The 18,292-nt window shown below is 38.2% G+C and overlaps 1 protein-coding gene across 1 annotated transcript; it reads right to left on the reverse strand.

Moving 5' to 3' along the window:
• Nucleotides 1-2,798: 2,798 nt before the first annotated feature.
• Keap1 (kelch like ECH associated protein 1) lies at nucleotides 2,799-17,119 on the reverse strand. Its single transcript, XM_083125788.1, has 5 exons — nucleotides 16,818-17,119; nucleotides 13,562-13,711; nucleotides 10,386-11,068; nucleotides 4,243-4,448; nucleotides 2,799-3,007 (listed from the first exon to the last, which is right to left on the reverse strand). Exons 1-5 carry the CDS (start codon nucleotides 17,100-17,102, stop codon nucleotides 2,814-2,816), a joined length of 1,518 nt encoding a protein of 505 aa, XP_082981914.1. The 5' UTR covers nucleotides 17,103-17,119; the 3' UTR covers nucleotides 2,799-2,813.
• Nucleotides 17,120-18,292: the final 1,173 nt, after the last annotated feature.

An 18,292-nucleotide genomic window follows, 5' to 3' on the forward strand; every position in this document is an offset into this window, starting at 1 on the left:
AAAGTCAATTCTTGAAGAAATTGATTTGCTTTTATGATTGAATGATTCGAGTAAATATGATATTAAAATATTTACGTATTTATTATTAGTATTTTATTTCATAATATTGGACATTAACCTTACTCAGTGAGAGATTAATGACCATATCTCACGAGTTTAAACAGACAGGACAGAGAGTGGCATTAATTTCATTGCAATAATAGTGTTGCAGTAAATTTGAGGTTGGGAGCATGCACTTGCCAATTTTTATAACGTTCACCAATGCAGATTTATGATCCACTTTTCGTGATAGTATTCAATATATATCCCATTTGGTTGGATTGTTCTTGATATCTAAGAATAGTGCAATGTCATTGTAAACGTATGTTAACTTGTGCGAAACCAGTAATACGTCAGGATGATGAAAGAAAACCTTCGTAAGCACTGATACATTAAATAAGGTGAAGTGAGCCAGAAGAGTAATAAAATTCCAGCAGCATATTTGCAGTCTAAAGCTCTTCTTGTTTATGCCTGCGATTTTTGTTGGATGTTGCAGTCCATGCAATTTCTGTCGCATGTTGTAGTGAGATACTTTGTCGGGTGGCGATATTCGACAAAAATCGTATGTATCAATGGAGCCTATTTGTTTCAATGTTCCTTCAGTTTGCCCAACAAAATGCTTTACTACAACGTCTGACAATGACAACTATCGGACGGTGCCACCCACTCTTATCCCCTCCATCTGTTGACAAGTCCCCTTACTACTCCCATATGGACAAGAAAAAATGATAATTCAATGGAATTTTCACGTAATATTTAGAGGCTTAACCTTTACTCACACGGTGTTTGTGTTTTTCTCCATTGAAATTCGGAGGTCGCGCCCCCCAAACCCCGCTTCCACGGTTCGGCGTTCTTAATTGTACACGGTCGCATTCTCTGATGTTTTAGCTGCAAAACAAAACTTATCCGAAGTAGATTGCTCCCATGGTGCCCGAGTTATAACAATTTTCCTCCAAAATTGCAAATTACTTATTTTTCGTAAAAAAAAATCACATTTTGGCTTATTATTCAACTTGTATGGCACCCAAGAACATTAAACATGTTTCATTCTCTTGAGAAATGTCCATTCTTTGAAAGGAATACTAAAGTTCACGCCTTCTCTCCAAAATAGTGGGAGAAGAGGGGTCAAACTCCAGATTTTTGTTTTTTCCATTGAAATTCGGAGGTCGCGCCCCCCAAACCCCCCTTCCTCGGTTCGGCATTCTGAGTTGTTCAAGGTTGCATGCGCTGATGTTTTATCTGCAAAACAAAAGTTATCCGAAGTAGATTGCTCCCATAGTGCCAGAGTAATAACAATTTTCCTCCAAAGAGTGTTCGAATTTAAAATTCCCGCCGAGAAGCCCGGGCGAGAGAAATTTCTCTCTCTCTCTCTCTCTCCTCCTGCCATCACTGGTTTCTGGCGCCATGGTTGTGTTGCGTATAAAAGGGGACTAAAAGTTGAGGCCGAAACTTACGAACGAGATTTCCTGTTCCCATGTAGAGTTCCATAATGATTCTTTAAATAAATAAATTTAAAAAAAAAAAGTCAATGAAGACGAAATTCCCTGACATTTCCCTGACTTTTTTTGACACCTCAAATTCCCTGACTTTTCCCGGTTTTCCAGGTTTTCCAGGTCTGTCGCCACCCTGTAGAATCAAGGCAATGTTTGGAAGTAACTAGTGGCTTTACTTTCCTGCACATTTCAACAGTAATGAACAATATTATGGTTTGCTAAAATGTAAAAATAAAATGTTAATTTGCATGTAATGTACACACTTTCATTATGTGCACTATTCTGTAATACCTTTAAGTGTAATCCTTTACTTGACTTTTATTACCTCTATATTTTCATATTTAACATATTAGATATATTCTATTTAACAGAAATACATTTTTGTTTTAGCCTTTACTGAAGAACAGTGTAAGAGGTATATATATCATCTAGAATATTGAATATACTGTAAAAGTAACTAGGAGCTACTTTTTGAACAATTGAGTTACATTACAACATTAGTATCTGTATCTCAATTACTTTCACAAGTAACTATCTGAATACTAAATTACAGTGTTAACATTTTCAATTTTAAGAACATATAAGTGGTACAGTGCAGCTTTATGTAAATAAAACAATGGTTAACAGACTTTCACTCTTATTCAGATTATTTTACTGCAGATTGTATGTTTAAATGTTGTCAGATGTTGAACAGAAACATGCAACAATTTCAATTTATTATACAGCTTCACTGACTTCCAATTCCAAACTATAAAAGATAGATATTACAGATAAAATAAATATTTAAATTGACACAATCTTTCAGAATCTGCAATGAGATTTTAGCAAATATCAACAATTTTCGAGTTTTGGTCTATAACTTGGTAATAAACAATAAACTTAGTTCAAGCTGATTGCTTTGAAAACTGAGTGTCTGATTAGTATGTTCGTAATTGTATGGAATGTCTGTGTGTTATTTTATAATGTTTTCTTTTTTAACCCTGGACATCAGGACGTACAGAGGATCCTTGATTTTACATTTTTTAGGGGACCAAGCTGAAAAAACTTAAAATGCGGGAAAATGTACAATCTAGGAAAATTTTATAACATTTTGCTATGTTGCAACCAACAAGATTAAATGTATAATGCGGGAAAATGTAAAATCCGGGAACTTAAAAAATCGGGGTTCCACTGTATAAGCAAATGATATTTCTTAAAAATCTTCTATTCGGGATTTTATCAGAAAACTAATGTTCTATACACTGCACAGAAACACATTGTATACAATCTTAATATCACACATCATTGGTTGTACATACCCATTGCATATAATTTTCTGTCAAAAACTGATACAGACAGAGCACTTCGAGCAACCTTGATAGGTTTGATGAATTTCCAAGTATCTTTCTCTGTATCATACATTTCAACAGAATTCAGCTGTGTTTTGCCGTCATACCCTCCAACAACATAAATAAACTGGTCAAATGCGGCAACTCCTAGAAAAACACAAAGAACGCAAGTTAGCAAAAAATGTTTGAAAGATTACAGGAGCTTTCAGACCATAGCAACAGGCAACAAGTGCAAGTGGCGTGTGTTGTGTCGGTTTATTGTTTACATATGCACGGAGAATGCCTGGTTAGAAACTAAAAGGATTGTTTCGGTGTGTACCAGTTTGTTTCTTGTTGCATGTTGCTTTGGTCTGAAAGCTCTCTACAATAGTTTATCTATTACTATATACAATGTCCTTTAAAATTACTTTGGTTTTGACGTTTTGCTATGCTATAATTTTTAAGCTGGAAACAACAAAATAAAACTGTTGACAGAATTGGGAAGCATACATCAAAAGGTTGGTTTTTGGTTATGTCAATAGTTAGAGGAAATTGATGAGGGGAATACCAAGCTGGGACTTGAATGCAGAACCACCTGTGGCAACATCAAAAGTTGATCATTTTAACGTACTTGGCCACTGAGGGCACCACAGATACTGCAGTACAACTGGATATTTGTAACTTTATCCCAGTCAGATGCATTATTACAATGAATTCACAATTACTACTACTAACAGTTTTATTCCAGTCATTCTTGTAAAACTCAATCACACTTTACAATCTAGAAAATAAAAACAAATCATTTTATTGATCTGCAATCTACAGGGTGCGGCAACAAATCGGGCAATTTGAAATACTACACATTTAAGGCAAGATAATACATAAGAAAACATACATAACAAAGAGAAAATGAATTAGAGTTTTCATTGAAAAAGAAATATCAAAAAATACAATCATTACATTTTGGTTTATTTGAAAATAACATTACCAAGATGACTTCCACTTTATTTCATACACTGTCTTTGGGTAGGTTACACCACACTGCCCAGGATGGCCACAGAAATTTGAGTCACTTTTCCCAGATCAGATCTTTTAAGTTTGTTGAGGGTGGTGGTTGGAAGACTTGTACTTTCAGATACCTCTGTTTCTGAAATGCATACTTCACTGACACGTAACTCTCATTGTTCTTGTTATATGCTTTTACAGCGAATGCATGCTGTGCCCCGTTCCAAGACTCCATCATAACTGGATGATAAAGAAGAGGCTGCAACATGGTAGTACCTCTTGTGTTACCTCTGACACAACAAGAAGCTAATATCGCCCAATTCCTTGCCGTACCCTTTAGTTTCATGTGAAATAGAAATCACTACTTTCGACCCAAATGAAAAATAAAATGAACTCACCTGCCCCACTCCTCACTGTATTCATTGGACTGATCATGTTCCAAGCATCATTCTCCGGATGATAACATTCAGCACTGCTCAGCCTGTTGCAGCCATCGTACCCTCCTATGGCATACAGCAGCCTGTTGACCACAGCAATGCCCACACCCAGCCTCTTTGAAAACATGGGGCTCACGGATACCCACTTGTCCTCGTCAGGATCATACCTGTTCAGATGAAACATTCACTCTTATGTATTACATATATTTTGAAAATAAAGTCTTTAAGAAAGATATTTTGATGATACAACAGGGGGTGGAGAAGGTTGCATAATAGTGAACTGCTTAAACTGTATTCAGGCCCTGATATTATAAGAATAATTAAAAATTAAGAAGACTTTTAAGCATATGCTGCCACAGCAAAAACCTTAAGGTTTAGGAATGGCAGAGAATTAGTAATTTTATGTTACACAAACCAGAAGTGTTAGTAACTTTGTCAAACAATATGATAATGATACAAGTAACATTGTGCACTAGCTTGTCTTTATTATTTTAGCTATCTTCTCTTAACCTTCTGTTTTAATGTTTTGACTCCTTGGATTTCCTGACGTAAAATCTTGAAACAGATTTGCAATGGATTGAAGAAATTAAGATTAGTGCACTTATGAGTACACTTTTTAAAAATGTACTTTGTAACTTTACCTCCACTAGTAACGAGGAAGCCCTGAAAAAGTATACAACTGATGTTTCATTGCACACAAACATTCTAAAATTATTTATTAGCTCTGGTTACAATCATTTTTTAAAACAAGACACAATGTTGAGATGGGACCAGCACAAAAACTGAATCAGTACATCCGTTAGACACACAGATTCTTCATGAACACTGACCATTCTTTGAGAACACCACACCATCAGTACTCATGTAGTATTGGCGTGCACCATGACAGAGGGGTTAGCATAGCACTCCATGGGGTTTCCTGATTCAAATCCCAGCTTGGGCAGGGGCATTCTTTGTGAGTGTCCATCCATCAATTTCATCCTCATTTTCGCGATTAGCCAAAAGTGTCAGAAAAGTGAAGTAAAACAAATCAATCAATCATGTAGTACTGGTAAAAGTTTCTGAGAGGAGAGATCCATACTTCATAATATATACAGGGTGTTGCTGAATAAAAACAACACACTTTCACAGTACCCATAGGACATAAAGAACAACAACTTTTGTTAGTAATGTCTTACTCGCTAAAGAGATGTTTCACGGTGTTGAGAAACGGCACCATGTAGCACAAATTCAAGGTTGCCATTGGCATCATTTTTTATGTCCGATAATGAAAAAACTTTGGTATGCTATCATGCTATGAACAAACTGTGTAACAAGTCAAGGCAATGGCTACCCTCTGGCCTTCTGGACAAAACATATGAAGTCCTTCTTTAGTGCCAAAAGATGATGATACATGCAAGGTTACTGGAGAGAGTTTAATACAAGAAGCTTCATCCTGTTGTAGTCTGCTGGCATGATGCAGTTTCCATAGCATATTATCGCTTTTCATATTGTAGATGGTAGGGCAAGAGTGATGTAAACATGGTCCTTGTTCAGCACAAAATACGTCAGTTCCAACTCGGATTGCATTGACTCGGGTGTCATACACCTCCGAATGTAAGTAATTGCATAGTGAACTATATCAACCTGGACTAGAGTTGCAAAAAGCCAGCTTTTTTGAATGGATGGGTTTTTTACAATAAAAAAAAAACAGGAAATTTTGACTTTTTACCAATTACAGCTAACCTATTTCACTTGAAGTTACTGTTATGAGTTTACAGGTTTGTAGGGACATATTTTACAACTACTAAAGTAAATTTACATGATGTAGCAGCCAAGAGACAGATATTGACCAATGCCAGTAGACACATATTGCATAGTGGGCATTTTAACCCTAGCTTACCGAGGGGGAGGGGCTTGCAGGCCCACCATATCTATTTTTTAGATATGTTTTAAAATAAATTACATTGTTCTCTGGGATATTCCCAATATTTCTGTATTACTTTTGCTCATAAAAACATAAATGTTATGTAAATAGGAGGCAAAATGCACTTGGTGGGCTTAACAGGCACCATCTTTGAATGCGTCTCATTCGAGACAGTCATGCCAGTGACAGTGTACAATTGGTTGGTAACGATGGAAATTATTGTATTTTTTTATTTAATAAACAACTGCACTTCTAAACAAAAAAGCATTTATAAAAAATTATCATGGATTTTGGGAGTTTTAGTGAATGATAAAATATATGTGAGACACTCATTCAATAATTGGTTATTTTTTATTAATGATAGTAATGTTTGTTAATAAGTAACTGTATATATCAGCAAAAGAAGCAGTGATTCATTAATAAAATCGTTTCAATTTTAGTGATAAAAAAAGGTGTGGGCCTGTAAGTCACCCTCCCGGTATGTAAGTTTGATGTACGGCGTGGGTAAGCTAGGGTTAAAACTAAACGTGTAGTCCTGATGAGAACATCTGAAATGTTCTTAAAACAACCTTTTTTTCGTGTTTGTGTCTCAATTTAAATGTTGATGTCATAAAATATTAAACAAATGTTAATATCAAAATATTTGATGATTCGGAACAATTAAAAATCTTTACTGTTCACAACACATATGTAGAAGTATACGTATTACGTGAATGTAATATATATCCTGTTTAACAGAGCTTTGAGATGGAAGTGACACGTGGCTCTTGGAAACCAACCCTTAGAAGTAAAAGCAACATAAGCTGCAAGTGTCGCTTGCCACTTGGCCTGTACCGTCTTCTCAGGGAACTTTCAGACCGAAGCAACAAGTGACATGTGTCACTTGGAAGCAGACCCTCGGTAATCCATTCAACCTTTTTAAACCGAAGTGCGACAATGAGCTGAACATGTCGCTTGTATGTTGCTTGGACTAGACTGTTTTCTCAATGGCGTGCATCGTGCCGCTTCTGTCTGTTCTTCTTGCATGCACAGTGAATGTTTTGCTTTATACTGAAGGACACTGTGTCCCTTGTCATCTGTGACATCAGTCTGAAAGCTCCTTCAACAGTGTGCATCTTGTCGCCTCAGTCTTATTTGTGCATGCATGGTGGATGCTTGCTTATAGACTGAAGGGGCCCATGTCACTTCAATGTGACACCCCCACTGTCATGTGTTGCTTCCGTCTGAATGTTCTCTATACTCAACAAGATTGTTAGCTACTTCATCAGACATTAAGATTTAATTTAGCCTGTAAATCACAGAGAACAAATTGCAAGTACTGTTGCTGGAAAAGGGCCAGCATTTTGATAGAAGGTTCCTTTAATAATCATGAATGGGCCTCTGGAGCAGAATAAAGTAATGCTGTTGCCTTGCAATAAGAAGGGGTCTGAGGTTCAATCCTCAGTGGAGTCAGAGTGCTTCAGATCTCATTTCAAACTGCAGGTCCAGTCCAGATTTCTTATATATACATATACCGCGTGAGGCACCTAAAAGTACCACCTGAAATAGCGAAGAAACAGTAGCAATGCGAGGTTTGCGGGAAACAATAATATCAAATGGGGCTCGTAAATCGGAGGTATGGGGTGGGTCAAAAAATATCGACAAATGGGGCATCTGGAGCAAAGTCATATTTTTTTTAATGGAACGATATACAATAACATGCATAATATAAAAAAGCACACGCAGAGAAACACAACGCTGTTGGTCTCATGCATCTACTGCACATAGGAACGAAGATATGGCCATGTGAAAATATGTAAACAAACTAACAAGTGGCCCACTTGACCGTCAGTACCACGGCATGTAAGACTTCTCAGGTGCCTGACAGAACTGCCTTTACGCAGAGCAAGTTTTGATAGCAGGTCCACGAGATCGTGTTAGTTCATAGCAAGCGGGAGGGTGGGTGAGGGTTGGGCATTACTGGGTGGCCTTGTTCAGGCCAGGTGGAGTGGTTGCACTCATGGCCGATATATAGGCCCTCTCCCATCTTTTGCGAACAGAGGTGTTGGCTGGTTGGGGTAGGAGATGGATGATCGCTACCCGGAAGCAGTCGTTGAAACTGATGTTGTGGTGGTTGGTGTGGACGGCGACAGTGAAGTCCAGGTTGTGGGTGGAGGAGCGGTGGTTATTGATGCGGAGGTTGAGGGCCGTTGATGTTTCCCCCAGGTAAAAATCACCACAGATGTTGCAGTGGAGGATGTAGATAAGGTTTGAGGCATGGCAGGTCCCTTTGGGATGGAGGGTAAATTTGCCAGTGGCCGTGTGCACCTGGAGGGTGTGAGAAGTGATGAGGATGGGGCAGGTCTTGCACCTGGGGCTGTTGCATTTATGGGCAGGGGGGTGTTGAATGTGTGGTGAAGGAGTGTTGTGGACCAGGATGTTTTGGAGGTTGGGGGGTGCTTGAAAACCACTCTGGGTTTGTCGGGAAATATGTTTTTGGTTTCAGGATCACTGTGGAGAATTGGGAGAAGAGAGTGCAGTGTGTGCCTGATTTTGTTGAGGTGGGGATGATATTGGGTGATGAGTGCAGGTGGGTTGGTGGCAGCAGGTTTCTTGGTGGTAGTGGTATGTGAGGCAGCTCGCGATATTTGCTTGGGCCCCAACTTCAGGTTCCGTCCATTTCGCCTCACACCGATGATGCTATGAAATTAGCGAAAATTTTGAATTTTTCTACTGTCCGGTGAGTGTTTCCTCTTACCTTCTTTGATTTTTACTTAGCCCTTTTGGCCCTCCTTGTTTTTATCCTATAATATATATATTGTTTCCCATATATATATTGAGGCCAGTCTTATTTACTTCTGCTTCAGTTTTAGTGCCAGTGTGTTTCAGGTCCATTGCACCCAGGGGTTGACCAATTTAAATTTAATTTTATGTTTGGCAGCAAGTGTATACATAATTGAACTATGATTATGCCATAGTTGATATATACATATTAATTAAGGGTGCATATTAATGTCCATATAAACTTTAAAGATCAGATATGTATTTATGAGTGAAATTGTTGGGATCAGGGCACCGACTTGCAAGAAATAAATTGACAGGGCTGTGGTCTCACAAAGGATGAGAACCACTGCAACAAGCAGCCAAACTACATCACTATTGTTCCGTGACCAGGTTTAGCGGCCATTTAACCAAACTATACACAATGTACTGGGAAGCCAGAATACAAATATATTTTACTGAACACAAAATTTAATGTAAAGAGATTTAGTACTAGATTTTCAAAAGGTAGAGCAGTATTTTCTTTTTTGCTTTATGTAAGTGTTCGTATAACAAATTCAAACATTGAAAATCATATCATACTAATCATACTATTAGGTTCTATTAAAACCCCATACAAAACTACTCTAGTTATGTGAACATGTTTATACGACATAGATATATTTAATAAGCCTACCGAAATATCAAGATAACACTCCGAAAGAACTGCCCATTCAAAAAAGCCAGCTTTTTTGAAAACACTGTTTGTCTAGCTATGAATTTCACATTGAAAATTGTATTTTATATTTAGAAATGAGTGTCAATTTTACAGTAGGGGGATAAACGAAAACCATGGAACAGGTAAAATACTGCCAACTCTTGTATTTTCATTGATTTGACACACTTGTGTGAAAAAAGGCAAATCAAAAAAGCCGAGGAAAAACTCCGTTTAACCTGGACACAACAGAGTGGAACCAAAGTCTAAGCAAGGAGAAAGAAAGTGGTGAAATTGCCTTCCTGATTTCTGCAATCTCTCGCATCTATCCTGCGGTTCATTAAAAATGTGTGGAATGAGATATCTCATTTTCTGTAACAATATACCAACCTCCTGGTACAGTCTCTATCGAGATAATAGTACAAACGAAGCTGAAGGCTAGAAACGAACACTTCTCTATGCTCCAAGCTCGCTGCGATATCTCGGGAGGGCGGACAAGAGACTAAAATATGTTATAAGATAGAACAAGTAAATACCAGTGGCAACCATGTATCTGTGCTGCATACATACAGGATTGCAGTGCCATTTTTCAAGGGCTCCCATAGCATTGAAATGAAGCCTTAAAATGAAAAATGTACTCAAGACAAGTTGTTTGTCTAGAAGTTCTGTGGTTGCTGTAAAAGTTTGTGTTGTACGGCAACATCCTATATTGCATGAAGTTCCTTAAAAAAAAAAACAACTCACCTTTCAACACTCCTGTGATGTATGCTCCCTGCTGAACCTCCGACCGCATACAGAAACCCATCCATGACGGCAACTCCAACTCGGTTCCTTGCCACGCTCATTGGCCGACACGGCCTCCACTGGTTGGTGAATGGGTTGTACCGATCAACCCAATCAGAATCGTAATTGCACCCTGGAGAATTGTTTCGTCCACCGACGGCAAAGAACATGCCTTTCAGAAAAGCACCACCGAGCCCCGACCTCGGAATCGGCAGCTTTGCCAGTTCGCACCACGTGCCTTCGTCCGCATTGAAACACTCAAATATGTCCAAACTGTGCCTAAGATAGCCGCCGGCTATGTAAATCACCCGAGGCGCATTTGGAGTCCGTTCCCTCACACACGGCGGCTTGTGGAGCGTCAACTCCTTGAAGATTTTCGCTAGGTACTCCCTACACGCTGGCAGCTTCTTCAAAACATCACAGTTTTTCATTTGGTCCTTGAGGAAATGAGGAGCCAGGTACTGACACCTGACAACATACAGGATGTGCTCCATCTTTGGATACCTGTTCTCCTCGTCGTGTTTCACCCACTTCAGAACAGCGTTGTAAACTTGCGTCTCATCTTGGACATTCAGCTCGTCCCGCTTGATAAGCCCTATTAACTGGCACACTGACAGCTGAAGGAACTCCTCTTCTTGACAAACCTGGGACAAAAAGAATCGACCATTACACAAAAATACTTCTCTTTTTTATTCAACAATTCTACATGAAAATGTTTGCTGAACTAGAAACTGTCTTTGGAATTCTATGTCAATCCTCTTTCAATGAGCCAACCTCTGACTCACTGAACAGTAGCCTATATATGAACATAGTGTGTCCCAAAATAAAGTTTACACTTTTTGAACATTAATAACAGATAAACTACTAAAGATAACGTGACTGGACTTTTTGTATTTGAAGCTACAGTACGAGTGCGTGTGAGGGCATCTAGGAATTCTGCACACAGGTGAGCAAATTTTCTTTCAACACAACATGTCAAATATCCATCCAGATCTCCTGATTTAACACCCTTAGATTTCTACCTGCGGTGAACTGTGAAGAACAATGTACACACCACAAAGCCATGGAAGCTGGACGACACGAGACATGCGATTGAGACTACCTGTACTTTCCTTCCTGTGGAAACCATTCCGCTGTTTGTTGTAGACGATGTATTGCTGCCAATAGCAGTCATTTTGAAGATCTATAATCAGTGGTGGCAATTGGGTTCCAAAACCGGGGGGAAACATTATTTCCCTTTGCATATAAGGTTTAACATAGCATGGAGAAAAGTGGGCAGGTAACTGCCCTGTTTCGCCCCCCCCCCCCCCCCAATTGCCACCACTGTCTATAACTTTAACAACAGTAACAGGGTGGCTACTCAAAGACCATGATAAAATTCACGTATAATTCCCGGTTTTCAAGGCAAAAAAATTAAGGGTACAAGCAAGTGTTTCCTCTATTTCAACCTTACTTATTACCCCATCCCCCCAATATATATTAACATTTAACAATACGAAGGGTCTTTGTGGTTCCAATGTATCCAAAAGTTCTAATTCAATACAACTGAAAGATAAACTTCGTGGTTCAATGTTAAGTGACCAGAGTTCAAATCCCGAGTTTGGTGATTTCAGGTGTGGATATTCAGAAGATGTCCTGCAGAAGAAGTTCTATGGCTTACCCAGCCTCTCATCAATGGGTGGGTACCTGGGGGGTAAAGATGGACGGAGCATAGTGCTGATCACATCACCTACAGTATGGCCGAGATCGATAATGTACGAAACTCTATCCTCCACACCTTCTGTATGCCTAAATGGCATGGTGCAATGACACTTAGCAAGGCAAGCTAAAAATAAGAAAAGACTGAACAAGATGTTAAAATAGGAATCTATACGTATTCCATTACTGTACTGTACCTCTCGGATCTTTTTTCGCATTTAGCAATTATCCTAGCCTACCAACTTTATATTTGTCTTATCGCGAGTTCAGAGAAGAATTCTGTTCTATCATATTTTCCAATTCAGCTTTCTTTTATTTCCTCAACAACCATGAAATCTAAACTGTGAAAAACATGCCTCAGAACATTTATGAATACCTAGAGATAAATTTGGGATCTGGATTAATAAAAGTTGCAATTTTTCATCTCTAAGGAGAAAAATTCCTGCATAATTCCCGGAATTCCTGGTGAGTAGCCAGCCTGAGCAAGTAACTGTTTTTGGTGTTCCTATAATTAACGTTCATAGAATGTAAACATTATTTAGGGACACACTGAATTTGTGATGTACACTTGAAAACTGATCCATGCGCACAGTCCAGTGCCAGCAAGAACTTTTCTGCAATAATCCAACCCCATACTGTCAGATCCAATTGGCGTGTCTACACTGTAGCATCCACAACTTCCAGATACAAGAATAGGGTTACCAGGTAACAAACCTTTAAGATTGGCTGGATCTTTGGCAACACCAGCAAAACCATTTCTGAATTTTTTTCTCTTCTTTAAAAACTGCAATGATATTCCAAAATCTTAAAAATTACATCTGCTCGGAATTCCTTCTAGAGAATTTACATGAATCTTTGTGTGGCTTACTTTTGCTGTTGCCAACACATGTGGAATAGTTTTGTGGCTATGCAACCCTACTAACTATTGTGAATATCTAAACAGCGAAAGCAAACCACACAGATTCATGTGAACAGCCATGACTTAAAGCAAGGCTGCAACATCCCATCCTCTTCAACTACATTGTTTCTCAGAACTTCTTATGGGGCTACACATATACAGTGGAAACATAATTTACTGGTCCCAAATTTTACATTTAATCTTCATGGTTTCATAAAGAAACATGTCGTAAAATGTTCCTGGATTTTACCATTTCTCTTAAGAGTTCTCATTTATGTCCCATGAAAAACATAAAAGTGATTATACACTGGGTTAATATTATAATCACACACTCTTAACATGAATGGAAAAAGTACCACATGAAGTGCTCAAAAATTAATTACTACAATTTTGAATGACTGGTTGTTGTTAACCAAGCATCTCAAGTGGAAAAAATACTATAAGAAATTAACAATATTTTGATACTGAAAGTCTGCAACTCAGGATCACAGGTACTATAACAAACACGGTTCACTATACATCGATGGATTGGCTAACTCACCTGAGTAAAGTGCTGCTCAATGAACCGATTGGCTTTCAAGTACAGATCATGGCACCCATGCTGCTGGGCAAAGTTTGCTATCCCAATGGCGTTGCTTGGATCGAGTTGTTTCTCCAAGAAAATACTACAACCATCTATAACATTGGACACCTGGAAAACACGAATGCCAACATTTAATATGTACATGCATAGAAATTGCATGAGGCCTTTTCAAGAGAGGCATGCATGGATATTTTTGTAAATAGTAAAGCTATGGAGGGTAACCAAAACATCATTCTCTGTGTGACAGCCATTCTAAGCCCTTGCATTACACACAGGCACGGTTGGCTCTATAGCGTACAGGTTCACTGAACTCCCAGTAATATACGATAATCACCTCAAAAATAAACAATGTATTTATATTTTCACATTATTTCATTAAAATTTTTACACAATAAGTCATGTATTTGTGTCTGTAACACGGCGAACTCTTCTGCTGAGAAGTGAGAAGGAGAAACCACGAGTCGGGCACCCTAATACAGACCCTCAGTTGAACCCCCACAGGACAGCTCATGCCATTGTGAAAGCTTCGTGCAAGAGCAGAAGCTCGAGGAGGGAATAGGGCAAAATACATGGAATAGGATACTGCCGAACATATGTCTCCAACCAACGGTCATGCGCAGTTCGTTCTCTCGCAGAAGCTGCAGGATAAAGCTCCGTTCTCACTGCTTCCTCCCTTCCAGTGTTGCTTCTGTGGGGTTCAAGTTTGAAGCGAACATATTACATATTCAATCTTATCTTTGTATCATTTTTGCACCGAACTTATTGGAATAAATGCAAGATTGTGGCAGAGATGGATGAGTGGAAACAAATAAAAGAGATACGTTACCAAAATAGCTTGTGCATGCATTCAGAGGTTTATCCTTAATGGTGGAAACACTTCGGGTTCGCGAAAGAGAAAATGGAGCGAAGACGTGACTCACTGTCGCTCGGTGTCAATGTCTCAAGTTTGTTAGTTTTTGAAGTGCTTGGATACTTGTTGGAAAGTATTAAATGATGTACATTTTGGAAATTTGTGGGTTTACTCACTAAATAGATTCTTTTACAGTAAAAAAAAAAAAAGTATAAAAACTTACGTGAGTGAGTATAATGGTTGCAGACGACGTTTCGCGAAGCTACGCTCCGCTTCTTCAGGTCTCTTTTCAGTACATACAGTACTTCGTCATATATGTAAAAAATCCAGGATTAGGTAAAAGAGGGTGTTTGGATATGGAATTTAAAATTACATGAAGATAAAAATGCCATGAGGCTAAGAGATAAATCTAAAAGAACGGTGTGCCCATATTACCATACAGAATGAATGACTACTGTAGCGTAGTCCAGCGTAGCTCCAGCATCCGTACACTACAGTAGTCATTCATTCTGTATGGTAATATGGGCACACCGTTCTTTTAGATTTATCTCTTAGCCTCATGGCATTTTTATCTTCATGTAATTTTAAATTCCATATCCAAACACCCTCTTTTACCTAATCCTGGATTTTTTACATATATGACGAAGTACTGTATGTACTGAAAAGAGACCTGAAGAAGCGGAGCGTAGCTTCGCGAAATGTCGTCTGCAACCATTATACTCACTCACATAAGTTTTTTATACTTTTTTCTTTACTGTAAAAGAAAGTATTAAATGATGCTGCGAGTGAAGAGAGGGATGGACTTTGCCTAGGTTTATTCATTTGATGCAGTGTAGGCATTGCTGTTAACGCAGGTACGAAATGACCGATAGAAATGCACATAATTAACGTAAATAAACTTCCTTGTCCGCTGAAAGAAAGCAAAGAAAGCGTGTGCTGGTCGACTAGCCCCAAATTTGAACAAAGCTGTCATGTATCAATGAAAGTATGCACATGCCATTAGTTGCCATTTCCCTTTAATACATGTAGAACCAGTTCTGATTAGTCGGCATGGACGTCCGGAAGGGGAAAAGGGGGCCGCCCCAACTGAAAATGGAATGTCAAGCAAAAATTATGTATTACACACATATAATAATTTCAGTCACAGGAATTTGTGGTAATTATTATAAAAGCTATGCAGTAACTTCAGACTAATGGAGTGTTTATTGCCCCTCCTGGAAAAAAAATATCTTCCTTGCCCCTACCTGAGGACGTCCATGATTTTCCAACAAAACCCCACTTTTTTCATAAAGCCACAATTTATTGTAGTTTCAGCCCTAAATTTATTCGCACACCCCTACTATGAAACCTTATACTCATAGATGAAAAAATTCTGGACAAATCTTTTAAGCCCTCCCCCCATCCTTTTGTTAGGCGAAGGAAGTCTATTTAAGGAAAGTGAATATGTGTCACATGACTTCAGTGAACCCCCAGCTAAATAATGCATGAGTCACGCCTGATTACACATGATCTTGAATAAAATTAAGAAAGGTGTGAAGAATCATCTGTATGCATCCACCTCTCAGCAGAGTCGTGGATATCACAGAGAAACAGTGTGTAGCACTAAAGTCTTGTGTCTCTTTAGAGAAAACAAATACCAAAGCATACCAAATAAGGGTGCAGGCATATGAGAGAGTGATGACACATCATAGAGTTCAGAAGTGGTTAAAATAATTTTGTAAAAGCTGTGAATCCTCTGAGAAACAAGGTGACATTATGTATCAGATTTCACAAAGGTAATCACACATAACATATGGAGTATACACATTTCACCAGAATGGTTGGAAACTCAATATGGTGCTTCTGAGCTGAAAGAAATATTGGAATAGATTCACACCCTCCATACAGTCCTGAATTAGCCCTCCTGTGACTTATATCTTCTCACAAATCTCAAAAAAAGAAATTGCAAAGTTAGTTTTATGCAATCACAAGAGGGCACAGTAGCTCAGTTGGCAGGCTGCATTTTTCGCTGGAATCTCTTGTGTGTGCCAAATTGTAAAATAGATAATGAATGCATGACATTTTCTAAATACTTTTGGGTCATGTTTTCACTTTTTCATGCAATAATAATAACTATTATTAATAATAATACAGAATATTAAACATAATAATATGGCCATAATTCTAATTATCACGTATGTGATATACATGATGTTCATGTCAAGGCCTCCCCTTCTACGTATGTACCTGGATGTACATATATTAAAACATTTATAAATATTGTTCTAGCGATTAAGAATGAAGTCATCTTTACAGTTTTTTTTTCATCAACTTTATTCACACTGAATCATTCTGGGAATTCCCAGTTGCTTCGAGACAACATACCTGAAACATGGTGGCTGCAGGTAATATCTGGCAGACGGTAACTTCACTTATCCTGATCTCTCCGGTATACATGAAGTACAGCAAGTGAGCCATTGCAGTCGGACAAACTCCCTGGAGCTTCACCTTGTCCATTTCACATTCCCTGAGACCTCCCGTAAACATGGCCTTGAAGTAAGGACTCCCGGCTGCCAGCACGATCTTGTGGCATTGGAAGAGTTCCGTTCCCACCTCCAACGTTACGTCGGTCAGCATATGGTGGCTTCTCATCACAAACATTGCCTGCATGAGAACAAAGTGTGAATGTTTACGCAGGTCACAGAGGCTAACATTTTGAAACTCTGACCTTGCGTATTACAGTGGAATCCCGAATTTACGTTTTTCAGGGGACCAAGCTGAAAAAACTTAAAATGTGGGAAGTATAAATCGAGGAAAATGTTATAATATTTTGCTGTGTTGGGACAATCAAGATTGAATGTATAATGTGGGAAAATGTAAAATCGGGGTTTCACTGTATTTGCATTAATCATATGAAAGCTCTAATTCTATAGTTATATTTTGAAGATTTTGGCTGCAATTATTATTTACGTAAACTAAACTTTGTGATGCAATGGTTCTTTGAGGGACAAGGTCAACCTACTGGCCTTTATTGGGTGATGAGCAATCAGTGTATGAAGATCAGCTGTTTTCTGGCTTGAGACTGAATTCTTCTACATCTTTTCACGTAGCTCGCCATTGTCCTCACAATACTAAGTCAACACTGAATTTTTTGGAACTCACACCAGGAATTGAACCCGAGATTCTTTGCACCAAAGGTGACAAGAGTTCTAATTATTTGGCTACATGGAAGCCCTTATTCTATACATATTCATATAAATTATACTGTTACAGATATACTTCGTAAAACATACCTTCTCTTGATAACTGTCATATTTCTGAGAGGAAACAAGAAAACTTCTCATGTGCAAAGAATGATAAAGATCAAGCTTTTATAAACAATCAGCTGTTCTTATTTCCTAATTACAGTACAATTAAAATGCTTCAGACCCAACAATTTTACATCACAGGCATAACTTTTCTTCAGCCATCTCACCAGTATGAAAACAATATACAAAGACATGAGATAGTTTTAAATAAGCATTCATTCAAGTTGTGTAAGATGTTTAAATAAGCATTCATTCAAGTTGTGTAAGATGACACATAAATTCGTTTAAGATTTGACATTTTTGTTTCACTTTTCATGGAATTACCTGGCAGTAAATCACAGTATATGGTGAGTTAAGTTGCAGACCATCAGTATGGAAAGCAAATCATATCTTTTCTTTTTCCCTTGTAAACACATACAATGACCTACTACGCATTTAATGGCCTAAACATATTGGTAATTTAAAAACATATATATACACATTAAATTATATATACACCCTTCAAATTAACAAATAAATGATTAAGTAATCATAAAAAGTAATAGTTCATAC

This window comes from Lepisma saccharinum, chromosome 7 (genome assembly GCF_977018435.1).
Source record: "Lepisma saccharinum chromosome 7, izLepSacc3.1, whole genome shotgun sequence".
Lineage (NCBI taxonomy): Eukaryota > Metazoa > Arthropoda > Insecta > Zygentoma > Lepismatidae > Lepisma > Lepisma saccharinum.

Excerpts from the sequence above, each read along its gene's own strand:
- Keap1 (XM_083125788.1), bottom strand. The coding sequence starts at position 17,102 with ATGCAGGCAATGTTTGTGATGAGAAGCCACCATATGCTGACCGACGTA. Across the intron at positions 11,069-13,561 it reads TTGAGCAGCACTTTACTCAG|GTTTGTCAAGAAGAGGAGTT; the intron begins GTGAGTTAGCCA and ends TTTTTGTCCCAG. Across the intron at positions 4,449-10,385 it reads CATCACAGGAGTGTTGAAAG|GTATGATCCTGACGAGGACA; the intron begins GTGAGTTGTTTT and ends TCATCTGAACAG.